Source organism: Lepidochelys olivacea (genome assembly GCF_965140295.1).
Source record: "Lepidochelys olivacea isolate rLepOli2 genome assembly, chromosome: 1".
Lineage (NCBI taxonomy): Eukaryota > Metazoa > Chordata > Testudines > Cheloniidae > Lepidochelys > Lepidochelys olivacea.
Genome location: NC_140411.1, coordinates 326,434,664 through 326,455,501, shown reverse-complemented (window position 1 = coordinate 326,455,501; position 20,838 = coordinate 326,434,664). Strand labels below are relative to the sequence as shown.

The window sequence follows — 20,838 nt, the reverse complement described above, 5'->3', positions numbered from 1 at the left end:
GAAACAAAATGTGAATGAGTGTGAGATTGAAATTAACAGGTGAGAGTCCAGCAACTGTGCTAGCCAATATGTAGTCACAAAAATATTCAGAGAGAAAGCTAGGCTGGAAGTGAAAAGTTTTTTCTCAGACCTTATTCAGCAGAAGTTGAGGGCTGACAACTCAGTACTGGGTAAATCTGCCATTCACTAAAGAAGTCACAGAAAGGCACTCTGTACTTTAAGACATCTGAGGGGATCTACCAGTTCCTATGTGGAGCCCAGGTCTGCATCCAGACAGGGAAAGCCATACACCAGTACCTGGGACCAGGCTGGGGACACAAACCAAGTCAATCCAAACATAAGCAGTGGATCCAGCCCTACATCTCCAGCTAAATGCCTTACCTTATTCCTGAGACTACCTTTGGACAGAAGATAAGTATGACCCCACAATCATTAAGTACTAAAAACCTAGTTGGAGTAACATGTAAGACTTTCATTCTTAGTATCCAGCCAAGAATTCTTTAAATACACAAATAGACAAAGTTGTAATCTGAAAGACCCTGCAACCTGTGCAAGAAAAGACAGAATAACTGATTCAGAATAACTTTTTACATTTTAATGTTGTACTTGAGTAATGCAATAAGAAACTTTTGCCTAATTTGAGACTTAGTTTCCTGTAACTGATAATGAATGAAATGTTGCAAACTGAATGAAATGTAAATCTGCATTTTGGTAGGTTCTGTAGTACAATGCAGGAACTTACAGAATTGCATTATGTTGTCATATGGGGGGAGGGTAGGGATAGCTCAGTGGTTTGAGCATTGGCCTGCTAAACCCAGGGTTGTAAATTCAGTCCCTGAGGGGGCCATTTAGGGTCTGGGGCCAAAAATTGGTGATTGGTCCTGCTTTGAGCAGAGGGTTGGACTAGATGACCTCCTGAAGTCCCTTCCAACCCTGATATTCTATAATGGTATGTCCTATGGGGTTTTTAAAATTGATTTCTTGCTTTTTACAGGTAGTAATGAAAATAGAATTTAGTTTACTAAATGGGTGGAGTCTTGAGTTCTCCATCTGGCACTATACTAAATGCTAATTAATTTGGACTTTTTCTGTAGGAAAAGTCAGCCTTCTCATAAGACTTTTCAAGAGTTTAGGACTTTGTTCAACTTGAATTTCAAGTGAATAATAGTCCCTACCATGTTTGATGGTGAGTCGGGGGGGAGGCGGGGGGGGGCCTAGTTTGCATTCTGTCTTGCTACCACTGCCCTCAAGGGTCAAAAAACCTGACCAAGGAGGCATGGTCAGTCTCGTACTAAAGAGCTAAGACCTTGAAGCAAGTATCTTCCACAGATGGTATTTTTACAGAACTCCATTTACTTTCCTTCTCCATCATAACCTACCTCTGCAAATCCCCTCTTTTAAAGGACTACCTAGTAGCATCATAATCTAGGAGGAGTGCTGAAGAGAGCTTAATCAAACTAAGACTGAAGCAGTGCCCTCCCAGCGGAGCATCTGATCTAGCTCTAGGATCAAGAGCATAATAGTCTGTGAAAGCATGACTTGAACTCCAATTGTTTGTCTGATATTTTTCAAGAATAGACACATTCCTGATGGTCATGCTCTTATAGAATGCACTTAATCCATCTGGTACTTGTACTTCTGCTTGATCATAATAAGTTATTATAAAACACAATCCATTCAAAGAGCTTCTGATTCAACAGGGCTAGGTCCTTCAATTTCTCCCCATAAGCTATAAATAATTGGGAAGATTTACAATTAGGTTTAGTGCTTGCAAAAGATGCCCTTTTATCATCTGACCTGTGTAATTTCACCACACCTGGCAAGAATAAAGAGTTTATTGACATCAGTTTATCTATTTATAAGAAAAATCTGCTGCCACTGAAAGCAAAAATTTTATGTGAGGTTTTAAAATCATATTAACTTTGTGGAATACAGTATAAATAGAACTGGCCATAAGCACCTGCAACTCACTCTTTCTCCCAGCTGATGTTCTGGCCACAAAAAGAACCATTAGCGAAAAGAGTAGGTAATCTCCCAGAGTTTTAAAAGCTAAAAGTTAAATTCAAATGCCAAAGGTTTATGAGGATCCAGACAGGTGAGAATAAGTTTTACACATCTAATTTTTTTTAAAAGAGCTCATAACGAAAGAATGAGAAGAGATCCAACAGCCTCAAATCCATAAATAACAATAGATGCTATATGAATATATCGATGACAAAGATAACCCTGAATCTTTCAGAAACCACCTATATTCTAAGATATGGAGAACAGAACAAGTCTCAGATTTCTCCTAACAATGTAAAACTACAGTATAAGTTTCTACTTCACCACATAGGACTCTCTTGTAGAAGGTCTGGATTCCAGAAGAAACTTTTTTACCCTTTCATAAAAAATGAAAACATTTATTTTCCACTGACTCAGAAACCTCAAGATACTGATAGGGAATCCAGCGCTCCTTTTGAGATGAGAGATCTGAAATTAATGGAAGAAAGTGGATTTCTTGTACATGGCTAATAGATCTGAATACCGCACTGACAAGAGTCACACTGGACCATTTAAAATCACCTGAGCTTTTTCTCAATTTATCGTTCATTTCCTCCAGTCCTAAAGACGTTAAAGGAAGGCAGATTGCAGCCTTCCTCTAATGGAAAAAGAAAATATTCCTCTCCAACTCCAGCTGTTTGCTTGCCCTGGAACAAAACCTCTTGGACAAAATATTTAGTAGTATCTAGTGGTTTTGGGTGCCCAAATGAGACACATGGAAGAGACCCTGATTTTCGTAAGATGCTTGGCACCCACCCTCTGAAAGTCAGCACCTGTAAGATATCTGGAAAATAAGGGGCACCCAAAAACTGAGGCACTCAAATTCACTAGTCACAATTGAAAATCTTGGCCCTTGCATTTGGTGTTTTGACAGTCTGAGGTTTACCCCATTGAACCAAAATGGAGAAAGCTGTGGAGGACTTCAGAGACAATTTGTGTTGATGCTGATACTTTTGACTAAAGCCATCTAATGAATTCTTCATACCTGCCAAGTTAATCACTGAAGGATGAATCCTGTTGTGATACACTATTCCCACAGGTGAATTGCCTCCAGCCTGCCTCTACTGGTTTCCCGCACACTGGACTATTTAGAACCAACCTTCACAAGGCAGAGGAAGTGCAGAGAGCCTCTACATGGCTGCTCAATCAATCCCACAGAGGGTTACAAGACACAGAAAGCCTTTAAGCAGGACCACTACAGTGGGGTGAATTCCACCGACACATAAAAAGCATAAGCAATTTATTTAATTACCATCTGTCTTTTTAAATGACTATTGATTCAGTCATGCATTAATTCAGTTTATAGTACTTCAATTACCATTTTTAAACTGAATTAGCAAATAAGCTTTACATTGTTAAACTCTAACTTGATATCTGGTGAGAGCTATTCCAAAATAATGAAAACTCCAAAGCCTCTGAAATAAAGTGATACACATTTAATTAAATTTACTTATTTAAATTCAATATGAATCATAGAGTTTAACTTGATATGAAACCAATGAAACCACATAATATGAAATGCTACAAGCATTGTGTAATCATGCTGTTTTTCTACCTGTTATCAAAACTAGATGCTAGATTTAAAGTATAATTTTTAGTCCACTCTACCAGCAAGATAAAATATAGTACATAGTACTCCATGATGTTTAATGCCTAGTTACACCTTTTCTGTATTTTAGCAAAGAGTGTCAAAAAATATTCCACATTTGTCATGCAAATCATGATCCAGATAGCACAGGAAAACATGAAGGAAATATATGAATATTTATCTCCTAATCTCTCTTTCTAAATCACTGCAAATTCATATGAAAACATACAAGATGTGAGTAAATTTTTCAAAAGCACCTGAAGTTACTTAGGAGCACAAAACCTTGGGCTCTGAAGTCACTTATCACATAGGCACTTGTGAAAATTTTACCCAGTATGACTAATTACTCTTTCCTAATGTACCTCTAATTACTTCCAATTTAGGCCCACTGCTATCTTTAGCTTTTAATATTTTGCTAAATTAATAATCTTTATGACATTATTTTAGTGTCAAATAGCTTGCCTGTGCATGATAGTTGAGCCTGCATTATTTAATCCTTTTAATGTGACAAATATTGAATTCATGTTTGTGTGTTTTACCATTTAAATAGCATAGATGCATGTTTTTCAATGACAGTCATGTCTTCCAATTACTTATAATAGACAGTATGGACTCTAAAAAAATTACATCTCAGACAAAAGTTGGGGGTGAAGGGAGAATAGTGCCTCATGGTACTGTTGGCTTGAGGCACAATCACTGACCAGTTGAAGCCTCCCCAGAAATGTCACTTTTATTATTGTTTTGGACTGTTTGCAAGTTCATTAAATTTCATTCTACATTCCAACAGTTCACTGTCGAATATTGTGAGACAAGAGGACTCGACACATTTGCCTAGAACTGTCAGACAAATCTCATTGTTGGAAGAGGTCCTGAATAATGATTCATCCTTAAACTGAAAAAAGCATGATTCCATTTAATTCAATACCACACAATACAAGACACGGTTTAACTTTCATAAGACCACATAATAAAAGTGACAACCAGAAATTTATCTTATGTCATTATGTTAAGGGTCTAGCAATATTTCTATTACAAATAAAGGTTTCAGAGTAGCAGCTGTGTTAGTCTGTATCCACAAAAAGAACAGGAGTACTTGTGGCACCTTAGAGACTAACAAATTTATTAGAGCTTAAGCTTTCGTGGGCTACAGTCCACTTCATTGGATGCATAGAATGGAACATAAAGTAAGAAGATATATATATATATATATATATATATACACACACATACAGAGAAGGTGGAAGTTGCCATACAAACTGTAAGAGGCTAATTAATTAAGATGAGCTATTATCAGCAGGAGAAAAAAACTTGTCGTGATAATCAAGATGGCTCAACTGTCTAAATGGGCCATCCTGATTATCACAACAAAAGTTTTTTTCTTCTGCTGATAATAGCTCATCTTAATTAATTAGCCTCTTACAGTTTGTATGGCAACTTCCACCTTCACTGTATGTATACATATATCTTCTTACTATATGTTCCATTCTATGCAATTTATGAAATGGGCTGTAACCCATGAAAGCTTATGCTCTAAATAAATTTGTTAGTCTCTAAGGTGCGACAAGTACGCCTGTTCTTATTACAAATAATGTCTCTGATGGGCTCATAAAATTTGCTCCAGCAAAAGGACCATTCTAAAACCAGTAATTTTTCTGACACTATGGATCTTCACTTTTTGTGCAGAAAGATATTACCTTACGTCATTATTGCATTGCATAAGCTTATGAATAAGTACTGATAGCTTAAACTGGTTATCAGCACAAACATGGATTCTATAAATGCTCCACAACTCAACTGAAATATGAAGAAGTAATGAATAAGCCTTGCAAGTACCATCACATTCTGATGACACCTAGGAAATAACAGCACTTTTTATACAGGATCAAACTTATCTGCTCCCACCTGAATCAAGAGAAAAACATTCCAGATCCAAAAAAATGGCCAATGTCTATTAATAGAACAGTCTATGAACATACTCTGAAATCTTACAGACTACCCTATGGGTACTTAAAGGTAATTATTATAGGCCTATTTCAAGCCACATCTATATTCTAGGATGTCAAGAAATCAGCACAGTACAAGCAAATGTGTAAAAGATAAAAACATCATAAAACAGTAAGTTAACTGAAATACATCCAATAGTTCAAAATTTAAAGGGACCTCCACCTACAGTTCACAACTGGAAACGGGCACAAAAGGAACAATCAGATAGTTATGTGTCCATTACATCATTAGCACTCACAAATTTGTGCGCACAAATGTTTGTTAATGTAAAACTCCAGGTGCAAAATCAGAGACCATTTTTAAAAACACAGATGCAATGTTTATGTAAAAGTTGATGTTCTAAAGTAGCCTCTGTAACTGCATCAAGGTGTCAATAACCCAGGGTATAGAGGGCCTTACCAGACCCTTTGCTTTTCTTTAGACTTGTTGTCAAATGAGATTGGTGTGGACTGATCATCTGGCACAAGGAAGCCTGTGAACCCTCTGCTACCTGTGAAAGGGTGCTCTAGGCTGTCCCACAACAGCCCCAATGCATATAAGAGGTTTAGTGATAGGCCAAGGATGTGTTCTGAGACCCACAGCTGTAGTGTCTCTAAAACCCCAGTGAAGGGGCTGTGAAGCTGTAGCCGCTTCTATACCAGCTGATGGGCTGAATGAGCAAGAACTCTTTTGCCAATACAAGCTACATCTCCACTAGAGGTGTTTGCTGATATAGCTATACTGGTAAACCCTTGATAGTGCAGACAAGGCCTTAGACTTTTTTTCATTTCCCAAAGGAGAAAAAAGAATTGTGGTCCCCCTACAACAACAGTTTTCAGTTTCACTAGTCTTGTTAGTTTTTGTTTTTTTCTCAAACTGTTTGACAGAAAAGGGGGAAGTAACAGGGGGCACCTATTAAGCTAGAAACTTTCTGCCCTATGTCTTCCTAAACAGCAAAATCCTGCTGAACCTAAAGTTAAGGGCTCAAAAAAGCTCTTATTTCCATATATCCTGTTTTCTAAGAAGTTACATAACTGAATAGTCTGAAAGCCAATCACTTGTACCAGGGTCTTTTTTATTCTCAACATTTTCTTTTTAAATCACCCTTTCCTTTTACATTTTTGCTCTCCTTAATAATCTTAGTGGCTGAGCCACAATCTTCCATTACAAACTCTGGGTCAGTCATGGTTCTTTCATCATTGTAGATTCTGTATAAATACTTCTTGCATTCTGGCTGTGAACAAAATAATCCACTGCACATATTTAGCTCTTCATTCCCTTGATTCATCATGTCACACACTTTTTCCTTTACAAATGACATTGTGAAATTCCATTTAAAGATGGTGTTGCTTTCTCGGTTCAGAGTTTAAGCTGAAGTAATTGTTATTTTTGCATTCCACATTGGCTTTTTAGCATTTTCTTCCCTTAATCTCTTCTATGAAATGATACTTACACAATAAGTAAAAGCAGCGATCATTCTAGATTACGTTTAAAAATTTAAAACAAAAAGGAATAACAGAGGCCATTTTATTGGCTCTCACCCTCTGTGGAAGATCAATGAAGCCATAATTACCAAATTATAGTAATTACCATAATTACCAAAAATGAGAATTTTCTAAATTACATTAACCAGAGGCATATACCACACCTTGTGACTACCAACTATTTGACTCAAGACTGAGATGAAGAATCAGATGCTAATTATCACAAAAGTTTCTGACAATGGATGGGTGGATATGCAGGAAGGTGGCTTCTCCATTGATGCTCAGTAATTACTTTCCGGTTGTTTTTTTTTTTTAAACCATACTTTGAGACAAGATCAGCTTTTTTGCAGTAAATTTAAAAGTTGAAAAGATATTTTCTGGAAATGTATAAAAATGTCCATATCCTCCTCAAGCTTAAAGGAAGAAAATAATTTGTTACGACCGGTTCTGAATGCTGGCCAGTAGGTCAAAGACATTTAAGAACAAGGCGTTAATGCTACATACCTGTTAAAAATGGGAAATTGAAAAAAAAATCACTGTTACTGGCAGCAAGGGCTTAATAATTTGCAACAATATTAAAGACCACATTTGTAGTTCAAGGCATTACCTAAGGGAAACACAGAGCTTTTCACCTGCCCATCAAGTTCAAATATAGTACAAGTCTGTAGACTAGGTGAGATAAAATGATTGTCTCAGTTTTGTTCCTAATGGACAGGTATCCACTTAGTAAAACCACCACAATGTGTTTCTCTAACTGGCAATCTTACTGGCAGTCTCAGTAAGGAGACCAGTGATAGAATGACTTTGAGACAAGATATACTCCTCACTCCAAGAACTGGTCTCTCTAGAGAAATACTGAAATGCAACGGCAGGAAAATACACTGAGCCAAACCTGTTCTGTGGGTAAATGAAGACTTCATTCAAGAATGGCAATCGTGGAATTCCCTTTGAATTACATATTCTTGTTAACTGTAAATAACGTATTTGGAGTTGAGATACTACAGCGATGGGCAGTCTAAAAATACCTTAAATGATAGACAGATGGCTGAGGAATATCTGTCCATCTGGATATTAAACTCACTAAAAATAGGACATTAAATTAAAGGAGGCATTAAAGTGCACTAGCATCCAATGCTACATAAACTGTATTGGCATAACAATGTATTGGATTAAGGAAACCAATGGAACAGACTTACTATTCAAGGTACCTATGCTATCAATCCAACAACATTTTGAGTTGCCAAGTACTCACCACCACCCCAGAGTGTATAATCTGTGCTCTTTCCTGGGTCTCAACTATGCACTTGTGTTAGATAGGTTGGCTGAAAATCGTGGCTCAGTCACTTATGGCTGACAAGGGATACAGAAGGAAAGTTACATAGAGGGAGCATACCTCTGAAATATCCCTCATTTTCAGTGATGTTGCTTTTAGCTCCAATAAGTGCCGGCTCTTTTTTGCCGCCCCAAGCAAAAAAAAAAAAAGGGTGGCCAGAATGCTGCCCCTGGAATTGTGCCACCCCAAGCACATGCTTGCTTTGCTGGTGCCTAGAGCCAGTCCTGGTTCCAATATTGTATATGTTCCACAGAAACTTAGCATCTCCCTCACATTTACCGTTTACACCAGAAATAAAGAACTACTAAACTGAGGTTATAGAAAGAATTTTATACTGAAGGATGGAATCCCGCAGCATATTAAGTTTCCCACATGAATAATTTGTTTGTGCCCCTCATTCTGGGCCTTTCTTTGACAAACATTGTGCCCCACATTTGGGCATTGGCTATGATAGCAAGTGAAGTCCTGAAGCAAGTGAAGCAGTCACAAGGTTTTATTGCTTCACAGATTCTTAAGTAACAGAGTTCAAAGACATGCACTAACATCAGAGCAACAGCGCAGATCAGTTTTATTGCATAGCCTTGCCATAGACAAGACAGACACATTTTGCCAATGTGAGAAGTGAGAAGTATCAGAGAAATTAGATCCTGCAGAAGTTGATAGCATAATTCTCTCGACCTGCCAAGAAAATCAAGTGGGTGAGTTGATTTTTACAACTCTGCCTCTGCAAATTATTCTATTTGTTTGTTCATTGGTCAAAAGACACCAGGCCAATTTGTACCTGCCTGTTAAGTCTTGTGCGGGAGGGGGAGGGGGGAAGAGGGAGGAGGCAGCAAGCCAGAGCCTCCATAGCAATGACAATAAGATAGAAGGTGTAACAGTGGGATTCTGATTTAAATTAATACCAATGCCTGACAGGATGATTGTGACTTTGGAAAAAAAATAATTGAAAGAGGTCCCTGGGTTCAAAAGGCATGAGAACCACATCTTCTCTCGGCAACTGAACTTTCATGCTCACAGTACAACACATTTTATCTATGTGCAAAGGGTGGGTGTGTTAGTGTATTTTAATCCACCCACATGCACAGCTGAACAGAAATAGCACCAAAGTAAAAGAACATACAGTACTTACATTACCACTCACAAACTGTGAGCTAACTGAAATCATCACTCAAAATGAAGGAAGAATGAAGAAAAAAAATCTAAAAATACTCTAGGCAATAATCCTGCACTGGGAAGGGGACAGACAAGATAACCCAACAGGTCTTTTCAATCTAATTTCTCTAAAAATCTTTGGATCTTGGAATTTATTTTTCTGCATTATCTAACATGTATACTGACAATGGTATGAATTTAGACCAGGGTTTCCAAAACGTACAAGCTTTTGGCCTTTTCAGGGACAAATGTTTCACCACCCTCTCTTCCCAAGACCTCTAGTTCGAACCATGAACACAAGAAACATGTCTAACTGCAATCAGACCAAAACGGAACTTTAATTATAAAGGAATCGCAACATTTTAAATCCATTCAAAATTCAGTGCAGTAGATGAGCCGACTTGTTGGTGAAAATTGCGCCCCGGGAGGTTGAACTGGAAAAATACACTTTTGCTTCAGCTTCAATCAGCAGGTGATTGTGACACTTTCATTTTTTCACAAGCAGCAAAGAGAAACCTGACTTGCAGAGATTTAAGGACAAAGTGGGATGAGAACTTTCAAGGCTTCTGCTCCTAAAGCTGGGTTTGCCTCCACCTTCAGAGATAGCCAAAAGTTAAGCTCCTGGCTAGGGAAAGTCATGACCGGGACATGTCGCTGGAAAGGCCTGTCACTGTGTCTTAGAAAAGCGCAGTTATTGCTACCAGCTCTATGGCATCTTACGAAGAGGTTGGTGAGCCACCTCTTTCCCTTCTGTGGGTCTGCAAGAAGTAATTTCATAGGTGGTTCTGAAATTCCCTGTGATACAGATTTATGAGTCCCTGATGGTTGCCAACCAGCTCCTCAGTTCCGTGAAGTCTAAAACAACAGGAAATGACTAAAAGTTTCCTCTCTGTGCTCAGGAAATACAACTACCAACTTTTCTGATTTACTTTCCTACTCTATCGTGCGCAGACAGAAAATTCCTATTTCCAGCTCTGGAGAGAAGAGTTCAGATCTTTTTGGAAACCAATGATGTCAGCCAGGCTGACTAAGTGAGCCGCCCAACATGAATTATCAAAGGTATTAGCAAGTGAAGAAGGATGATCACTCTACAAATCTGTACTTCTGCTCTTAATTCAGAGTCAAGTTAGTACTTTATCTCATGTGAGACACCTCACAAGGAATTGCTAGTGAAGGAAACCCATGTCAACACAGAACAAAGCAAAGAGTCAAGAATTTAGTGAAGTTCACTCCTTTAATTGCTTCGCAAAGGACACGATAGAGCAGTGGTGCCCAACCTTATTACACAGGAAGGCCACATAAATCTAAGCACAACCTCATGTGGGCCAAACAGATTCTACATATTTTAATAAGATTTAAAGTCACCTGAATTGATTTATATTTTAAGTTCAGCTTGTTTTGTATGTATTTAGCTAAGCTGTTTCTATGTACAATATTGTCTGTTTACACATGTGTGTAAACTAAAATGATATAAACATGACAACAAAATGCTAATGAAATGGCCGTTAATATACTGTGTTGAAGCAGGTCACAGGCCTTCTGAAATGCTCTGGTGGGCCATATACAGCCCGCGGGCCTTAAGTTGGACACTCCCATCACAGAGAATAAGAGAAGCCAGCATGGCCTCTATAAAGAAAAAAACATGCCTTTCTAATTTAATAGCATGCCAATGTAATAGTTAATAAAGGCAAACCAGTTGACAATTTATTTAGTCTTTCAGTCTTTTGCAAAGTCCTTCACAAGAGGCTATTAAGGAAATTAAGGAGCCACCTGATGTCATAGATTAGAAATTGGCTATGAAACAGAAAACTAAGAGTAAGACTAAAAGGGTCAATTTTCAACATGGCAAAAGGGTAACACTGGGAGCTCAAAGGTTCTATACTAGATTCATGCTAGGTACTGTTTCATATATTTATTAATGATCTAGAAAAGAATGACCAGAATGCTGGAAAAATTTTCTGCAGACAAAATTATTTAGATTAATCAAAATTAGATATTGCTACTATTACTAATAAAAGAACAGTTAGGAACTTCAGAGAGACGTCACAGCACTAGGTGAATGGGAAACACAATGGAAAATGAAATGCAGTGTTGACAAATACACCAAAATCTGAATTAGCTACATGCATTGCTAGTTTCTAAACTAAATGTACAAACTCAGAGCATCAGTGAGAAATAGGGTGACCAGATGTCCCAATTTCATATAGTCTGGATATTCAAGGCTTTGTCTTATGTAAGTGCCTTTTAACCCCCACCCCCATCCTGATTTTTCACATTTGCTAGTGAGAGAGCATCTTAATTAAAAAACTCTGCTCAGTGAGCAGCAGTTGTGTTAAAAAAAGCAAACAAAACATCAGAATGTATAGAGAATGACAGAAAAACATAACACCTTCACCAGGAATATGATATTCAGTTCTGGCCACCTGCTCTCTCTCATATCTATAACAACATAAAATCAACTCAAAATTGAAACAAAATGTTATGATCAATCCAAAACAATTTTTTTTACTGAATTTTCTTTTGAAGAACTTTGACATTTTTGGGGTTTGTTTCAATTTGGAATTAAACCATATTTCAAAATCTCAAAATCCTTTATAAAACAGAATTTCCATCCTCTGAACAGCTCTAGTTCTAATGCACCTTTGCAAGAGAGAAATTTTTCAATAGAACCATCAGAATCATACTTCACACACACTAGAACCTGTGCAGCACCTCAGCTAACTCATCAAGCTGAAATGCTAAGTAGTCGTTTATCTTGGGTTTGGAAATCTGTTGCTTTCAGACATTCTCAGCCATAACTCTAGTGTGAAGTGAATCAGTGTTATTTGACAGAGGCACTGTTTGCCATCTGGTAGCTGCTTCAGGTCCTAGAAGTTTTGATAATATGAATACTGAGTAGGCAAAAATAAGATTTTTCTGTAGTTGTATAGTATACGATTTACAGTGTTGCATGGTTTGTAGAAATACTAGAAAATAGGCCCGACGGACATAAGTATTCTCTCATACTGCCAGTTTGAGTAAATCAGATCTCTTGATTTTTCAAGGTTTCAAGTTTGTTCCCCCAAAACTCCTCGGATTTATCTTCCCATGATGGATGCTCAGTTGCTAAATAAAGCAACAAAGTTGAAGGCTTCATGCTCTCTCACCTAGCACTTCAGAACACAGTGTGGTTTCAAACCAATTGATGTAAAGCCACACATTATCATACTTTTGCATTTTCTTTTTTTCCTTTTTGAGTTGTCTTTGGAACAACATGCTGCTTTACTAGGCACGAAATGATCCATCTTTCTGAATAACTCAGCCAGAAATGAGCTCCAACAAAGACTGGGTAGCGTGAAATATTCTCTTAGGAGGCACGGTGCCCATTTGCAGCTGACATGTCTGGTGTCCAGATCATTGACATGTGGGCACAGGTATTTTGTGTTGTACAAAGTAAGTGATATTGTTAATGTGGCTTGTGCTGTATTGTAACAGGTAAATCCAAGCACACATACAGAGGTACAAGTTTGCTGTTTTATTTTCAAAGGCTATAGCAACCTACTTCTTGCACTAATATGCACTGACAGTCTAGCTGGAGTTATAAAATCAGAACATAGTGGCTCTAAAGGGAGGCCCCATTATAGGGCTTTATGTTGTGTATCAATTTAAAAAATCATTTAAGGGTATTAATTATTTTCAAAATGTTAGCTTTTCTGCATGACCTGCCATGGACCAATTCCCTACCATACCCTTCAGTCTCCTTGAGGTTGCCCAGCCCACATTTTGGAAAACCCTGATGTAAAGCATTCAGTAGAAATGGTCACTTGGCAACCAAAATATTTACCAATGCTTTTCAATTTTTTACAGCCCATTCAAGTATGGTACATGCCTGAAAGGTAAACAGAACCCTAATAGCAGAGGTATTTTATAGTAAATTGCTGTGTAACTGTATCAGCAGGCATCCACTATCAAGTTTCTGTCACTGAATGAACATTACAGTGCAGTACTTGAATTTCAGTGAAATCTGATCTGCCTACAGAACTAGAGCTGTTTAAGAAAATACCTCACTAACACATGTAAGTAACCAAAACAGCCACTTACATTGTGTATAAAAAGTTTTCCTATTGCAGGAAGAAGGTTTTTTAAAATTTAAACTGATGTTTGCAACAAAAGTATGAAAACACTGACATCAGAACTCATGGGAAAATTGTACATATATTTAAAAAAACAAAATGGTTCCTCTTACAATTCCAATCACTATACTTCCAAATGTTGGTTTCTTGCTGCTCTACTGCTGTCCAATTTCACACTAGGTAGCAGTGCATGGCAAATAGTCAGGAATGTGTGACATGACAATAACCAAGCTCAAAATTGAGCACCATTTAAATGCACACTTGTGAAAAATATGCCTGAATTTTGATCCAAATAAGGGTCCCAAACTGAAAATTTTATTTGCATGTACTAGGATTTAAATACAACAAATAAGAGGTATTATTTAACAGACAGACCATCAAGTGTTAGTAGCCATTACACTAAATTTTAATTCCACTGCAAAACAACTAAAATCCTGACATTTCAGTTTATAGTCAACAGGGCAAGTTCTGCTTTGACTTACATACACACAAATCCCACTGCAGTCGATGGGTCTGCATGGGTGTAACCAAGAGCAGAATTTAACTCAAAATGCATTCAATACAATGGAAAGTGCATTCAATAGTTTTATGTACTAGGATTCCAGTGCCGTTATTTTAATAAATCTGTGACAAAAAGAAACCACTGTATCTTTAAAAACATTATTTAGAAATTGAAAAATTACTTACAAGCTGCTCAGATTTTACACCATATAGTTGTATGGTCTTTGCCACGTTTTTTGAAACAGCTAAACTGAGGTTTGGGTCCACAGCAGCCACATTTAACTCGCTAGAAAAAAAGGAGATAGATCCTAATTAAAACTAAATAGTCCAGATTGTAACAAATGAACTATTAATAACTAGTAACATGGCATGTCAGTTGGAGGAGAATAGTATATACAACCAAAACTCTATGAGGCACAATGGTTCAATTCACAGTTTAACAAGTCTATTCAGGAATTTTATGAGCAGAGTGTATCACTTCCCATTCTGATGCTAAGAAAGAACTCACAGTGAGTAAATTCGGTACTGCAGCATGTATGCTAAAATGATACAATTCCCATTGGGTTCAAAATATTGACTTCAATGCATTACTTGGCAAGCAGAATTTGGTAGAGGCAAGCACAGAGCCATTCACAGATGAGGCTGAGAGTAAACTATGCAGAGATTCCAAGGTGCGGTCTTTGTTTGTCACAACTAATAGGCTTTACTGTAAGCACAATATGCAGTACAAGGGACCCCAAAATAGATGGAAGACAACAAACTGAAGAAAACAACAAGAAATTATGGTCCAAATCACTTCCTGGGGAATCCCTGTAGGAGGATGAGCGCTGACTCCTCAGCACTATTTCCCTCACCCTCCCGGAATCCCACAGAAATCCATCTGCTAGGGTTCCATCTACAAGGAGCTCTGCAGAAATTTGAGGGCAAGGATAGAGATAGCTATCCAAGCAGCATTATCCCCCTATGGGTCATGTTGCCAGAGGTAATCCTCCAAGCATTGGGGAGATGTGAAGATTCACAGAATTGGGAAGCCTCACCCTTAGAGAACTTCACAGGGCCCTAAACTTCACTAGCTAGACAACTCAGTTTTCCTGTCCTTTGTGAAGTTATCCTACTTCCTCTGCAAGATGGGGCATCAGGGCCATAAATATGTGCAATACAGTCCAAACCAGCGATACTGAGTCAGAGGCTCGGGAGCCGCAAGTGGCTCTTTAATGTGTTTCCTGTGGCTCTCTGCACCACATTAATTTAAAACACTGTGTGATTTACTGTGGCTCTTTTGGGTAACGTTGATTGCTAATTTGGCTCCTGAAGTCTGATTATCACTCGTCCAAATCCTAAAATGAGATGAGCCCTTGTAATTCCGACTGAAGACAACAAGAGCTGTAAGAGTTCAGCATTTTTCACAATATTAACACATCCAGTAAATTACATAGAATGCTACCTATTTGGACTGTTTGGACCAGTCCTTGCTAAATAGACTAAAACACTGAAATCAGGGATTAATGAAAATGTTCCATTTGTGATTTAAACATTTCAGTTTACTTTTTCTAACTGGGATATTCCTCTTCATTTACTATTCTTGTTATTTCATTCTTTATGCAACAGATTGTTTTAATCAGAGATTTAGTTTATAGCCAAGCAAATATCTTCCCTTTCGTATATTCAGAATAATTTAGTTGTAACACATTTACACTAGATTTAAAATTGCTCTTTCTTACTGGATTTTAAGCACAATCATGTGAGTAAAATTACTTATGTGCATGCTTGCAGACAGCAGACCACATATGAATATTTCAGAATTACTCCTGCACAACAAGAATCAACAGTTGAACCTTGATTTAATTTCAGTGCTAATAACTTCTATAATTAAAGGGAAATCAAACATTTACTGTTAATGAAGTTTCATTTCCACAATTTTAATATAGAAAATAAAAAGACATGGTGCAGATTACATGTTGCAATATATTATAACCACTTACCTTGCTATAGTTTTAATGATGCTGTCCAGTTCATCAGTGGAAGGAGGATTCCGACCCCCAGGGGGAAATACAAGGTTGATGGGGTCAAAGAGTCGAGATAATGACTTTGACAAATAAGCAGCTTCATAAGGTTGTAATGAGTCTTTCAAGGCTTTTTCTGAACTGTGGGCATAAAACAGCATTATCATTTTCTAAAGTTGAAATATATAGTAGCAAGTTGAGGCTGGGACTCCTCTAGAGCTTATAAACTCTGCAGGAGCCAGAGAGCTATATATAGCACCCAGAAGATACTTTTTCCCTTGATGTAAATAACTGTTCAGTTAGCGTCCCTACATAGTTCAACACAGCTCTGTGCACTAGCTCCCCATGAGGCCTATTGTATGAAACAACTTTGGCGTCCCTAAACCAAGTTATTCTTGAGATATGCAACATTAAAAACATAAGGAAAGTGTTCCAAAAGTGGGATCAGAGCCTTTTTCTGACGTCACATATCTCATAACAGATGGCCTGAGCCCCACCCAGAGCATGCTAAAAAATTCTCCTCTGACATGGAGCTACCTATATAAAACACCAGGGGAAAGGACCATTTTTGTGCTGGCTTCAATATTAAATTTTAAAACTACATTTAATATACTTCCATCATTACAATTCCTATTAGTGAAAATGATTCAATAGTAGCTACTACGTAAACTCTACCAGTGGAATTATGACTTTTATACTTAGGAACAATAGGATCAATGTGCCGGGTGGGATTTTCCAAGGGACTTAGCACTGACCTTACTTGCTTTCACTGAAGTCAACGGTAAAACTCCCGTTACTTCAATCGGAGTATAGGTAAGCCCATGCACAGCACTTTTAAAAATCTTATCCTACATATTTATCCTATTGCTCATAAGTCAGAATAGATTTATTCACCAGTGTCAAACCTAATCGTCTCCATATTTAACATGTAAATCATGTACATTCTAGGATGTAAAACAGATATGGTGAGAATCATTAGGAACTGAGTATCTGCCACTCTGTAGTGATTGTGGTACCACAAAATACAGAAAGACACTATAGTAATTGCATTCACACCAAATAGGCAAATGGCGACTTTTAATCATTCCCGTTTGCTCTGTCTACAGCTATACACAGAGGTAAAGACAAAACTAGCTACAAGTACTTTTAGCAGAATTGTGAATGACAGGACAATCCAATGTAGTTAATTGCTTAATCTGACAAAAATGACACAGATCAAAAACATGAAACTTAATGTGTCTTCATTTTATTTTACACACACACACACACACCAGTTGATAGAAAGACTGCTGAAAAAGTCCTTAAAATTCTAGCTCTCCTGCAGGGGACTTCCTGCTTTGTGAAGCTGAAAAACCCTGAGTTCTTGTCTATAAAAACTCCCTTCTTGCAGGATGGATGTCGGCAAAGTGAATGAGAGGAGTGCGATTTGTAAAATGCTCTAATGTGTTGCACTCTAACTGCCCCAAGTAGGCCTGGCTGGCACACTCTGAAAGGTGCCTAGTTTATGTGCACAAACCAGGCACCTTTTTGAGCATGGCAGCAGGGTCTACATGGGACAGTTAGATCACAACATGTTAGAACACTTTACAAATCACACCCCTCCAGTGTGTTTTGCTGCACCATGCAGACCAGACCTATGGCTCTAGGTTTGTATAGTTATCTCGTCAGATACAGCGGTTTGTGCTCAACATACTCATAATCCTGTTTCTTTTGCATGAAAATGTCATGTGTATCTTCTTCCATCTGTTGCAGTTCAGCAAAGAGATCTGTATTTCCACTTGAATTAAAATTTCTTTGAATATTTTGACTATATTGTTGTAGGCGCTTCCACAAGTCATTATAAAGTCTCAGTAATTTAGGATATTCTCCTTCAAAAGCTTGCTTCAAAAATACAGAGGCTGTAAAACAAAACAATAAACAGCATTTATTATGATCTTCCAAAGTAGCCTCTTTGATAAAAATAAATAGCATGGATCTTAGCACTTAAATCAGTACATTCCTATACAATAAAACTGAAGTATTACTATATCTACAATTAATATCATTGTTGTAAAAACTATCACAGTACAAATATAAGTGTCTAAAACACTGTAATGCATCCCTCCACAATCTGAACGCTGAACATAAAAACCTTGCCTTGTACAATAACCATCCCAGCTATGTTATCTAGCATTTCATGACCAAATTATTATTTTATTACTGTTACTATTTATTAAGCACAACAGTGTGCTGGGTTGCATATCTCTAAAGCACTTTTCAACGTTAGTTTTGCAACAGAAAAATCTATAGTTTTGTTTCATTTTCAAAGCACATTTTTAAAGGGACACAGATAATTTGAAGTAGGCCCAAATCTTTAACAAACCTTAAAGTTATTGTTACAAGCTGGTGGGAGAAGCCCTTCAGATTTAAATAGCTGAAGTGTTCTGCTTTTACACATACTACTTTTTTTAAAAAGAAGATTAAAAAACAACTGCACGTTTGTCAAATAAAGAACGATAAAACGAGCTGAGAAAGCAGTGTTATTTTCAGCCCCGGAAAGCATGCCACAAAAAGTGGAAAGCGAAACAAATTTAGAAGAGTTTAAAAAAGGTTGACAATATCTGTGCTCTGACACCACCTGACTTTAGGGATTCCACCAGAATGTTTTAGGTGAGTAGAAAATTGGCCCTTTAATATGGTGGCCTTCAGGGTCTGAACATATGCTTCAGTTCATCCATTCACACCTTTACACTTCACCATCTGAACCATTTTTTTTACTCATATGCATTTTTTCATTTTGACCATTGTAAGGTCCGTATTTTTTATTTCCATAGTAATTAGATATTTCATTGTGGTGAGCTGATGTCTGTAATAGTTTCTTCCCCATAGCACAAAAATAGGTGCTGGACTGTTATTCTTTTATTGTTTACACTTTGTCACACATTTATTTTCTTCTCTACGCCTAATGGCCCAGTCTTGCTCCCACTGACGCAAACGTGAGTTTTATGATTTATGTCAGTGGAAACAAGATCTAGGCCCTACTCTACATATACAAAGTAAAAAAACATTGCTGAATATTAAATACTAAATGTCTCCTAGCCCTGGGGACAGAAGTCAAGACATTTGTTTGGCCTTGGTTTCCCGTAAAAATGTATGGGTTTTTTGCTGTCCCTTTTTATTTCACTAGTACCATGCTACTTTAAAAGCTAGTCTTTCTTTTTAAAACACTTTGGTGAAAAGTGCTTCTGCCTTTAGTTTAAAAAAAATATTCCAGACTTTTGGAGTTCTTTGCACATTTCAATGTTAAATATGCAGCTTTCTGTAAACAAAAATATTTAAAAAAAAACAAAACTGACTACACACTGCATGCATTATTGCCTGAAAACTCACATATACTGAAAAAAACAAAACAGCATTTGCAGCATAAACATCCTGCTTTCACCAAACTTTTATTTAAAAATAACTCTAACAAGTATAAGAAGCAAAACAGTGGTGTTTTGATTAATAACTGTGTACTAAATTGCTAACAGGACAGAAAAGTTACCTCAATGTTGAAATAAAAATTGTGCCTATCGCTGTCACCGTGATACAGTCTTAGGCCCTATCCTGCAAACACTTATGCACATGCTTAAGTTTAAGCACATAAGACTCCTATATTTGCTGGATCGTATGAACCTAGGTACCTCTCTTATAGGTAACACATAAGACAATCTATAAAACAAATATGTTTTTAATATAGTTGAAGAAATTTCCTTCTGGAATCACCTAGTTACTTAGCAACTCCTAAACAGAAACCAAGCAGCTACTTCCTCAAATTAATAATGCTGCTATTGTAGCCCAAATTTTTAAAGGGACATCATAATGACTGAGCCCACAGAGATATAAGCATATGCATGTTGCACCTCATTCATATGTACTAAGATTAGGGATTTGCGAGCTTCACATGAATGTAAAGGGTATTTTTGTGAATGCATCCCCAGTATTTAACTTTGACAATTCAGCCAGTTGCCTGCTGCACTGCTATTTACTGGCAATAGTGCTGTCTAATGTTTATGACTCTTCCTCCACTTAGCATGACATTTGTACAGCATATTTTGTGTTTTCAGAATCCCGCACCAAGATTTTCAAAAAAAGCTCAGCTTTGCTTTAGGTGCAAGTGGCCAGGTTTTCAAGATTGCTCAGCACCCAAGAGCACAATAAGAAAATAACTGCTCTTTTAATCAGGTTAATGTTTATGGTTTTGGCTGACCTATTCACTTTTGGCTTCTGGAAGTATAATCCATTATTCCACAAATTTCTCCCCTCCACCATGCCACTGCCAAAAAAGGGATATTTTTATATTGGATGATGAATATTAAATAAAGCAAAGTACATATTTTCCTGAATGCACAATAAAAGTCTGGGGAATGGAAATATATGTATGAGGAGTAACAGGAGAAACCACAGCTGCAGATCGGATAGCTGGAAATAACAAGCATTGGTTTATTGAATTTACATATTTTCAGACTAACTCTCAAAGACATCACAAATCACACATGTTAAAGACAACACTTACAGTCTGTTGCCATCTGAAATTGAGAGGAAAGAGTCTGAGTTACTGCAGTCCAAAATGTGTACAAAATATCTGACTGGCCTTCCTGGGATGGGGGAAGAAAAA

General features: G+C 37.4%; 1 protein-coding gene across 2 annotated transcripts in view; it reads right to left on the bottom strand.

The window, feature by feature from the left end:
- The window catches only part of COG5 (component of oligomeric golgi complex 5), a 301,746-nt gene that overhangs the window by 42,099 nt on the left and 238,809 nt on the right, over positions 1-20,838 (bottom strand). For both annotated transcript variants that reach the window (XM_084641140.1, XM_084641141.1), the window contains exons 11-14: positions 20,737-20,818; positions 17,896-18,100; positions 16,182-16,343; positions 14,386-14,485 (exon numbers count right to left, since the gene is read on the bottom strand). In XM_084641140.1, coding sequence (XP_084497266.1) covers positions 14,386-14,485; positions 16,182-16,343; positions 17,896-18,100; positions 20,737-20,818 — 549 coding nt within the window. The remainder of the gene's footprint in view (positions 1-14,385; positions 14,486-16,181; positions 16,344-17,895; positions 18,101-20,736; positions 20,819-20,838) is intronic.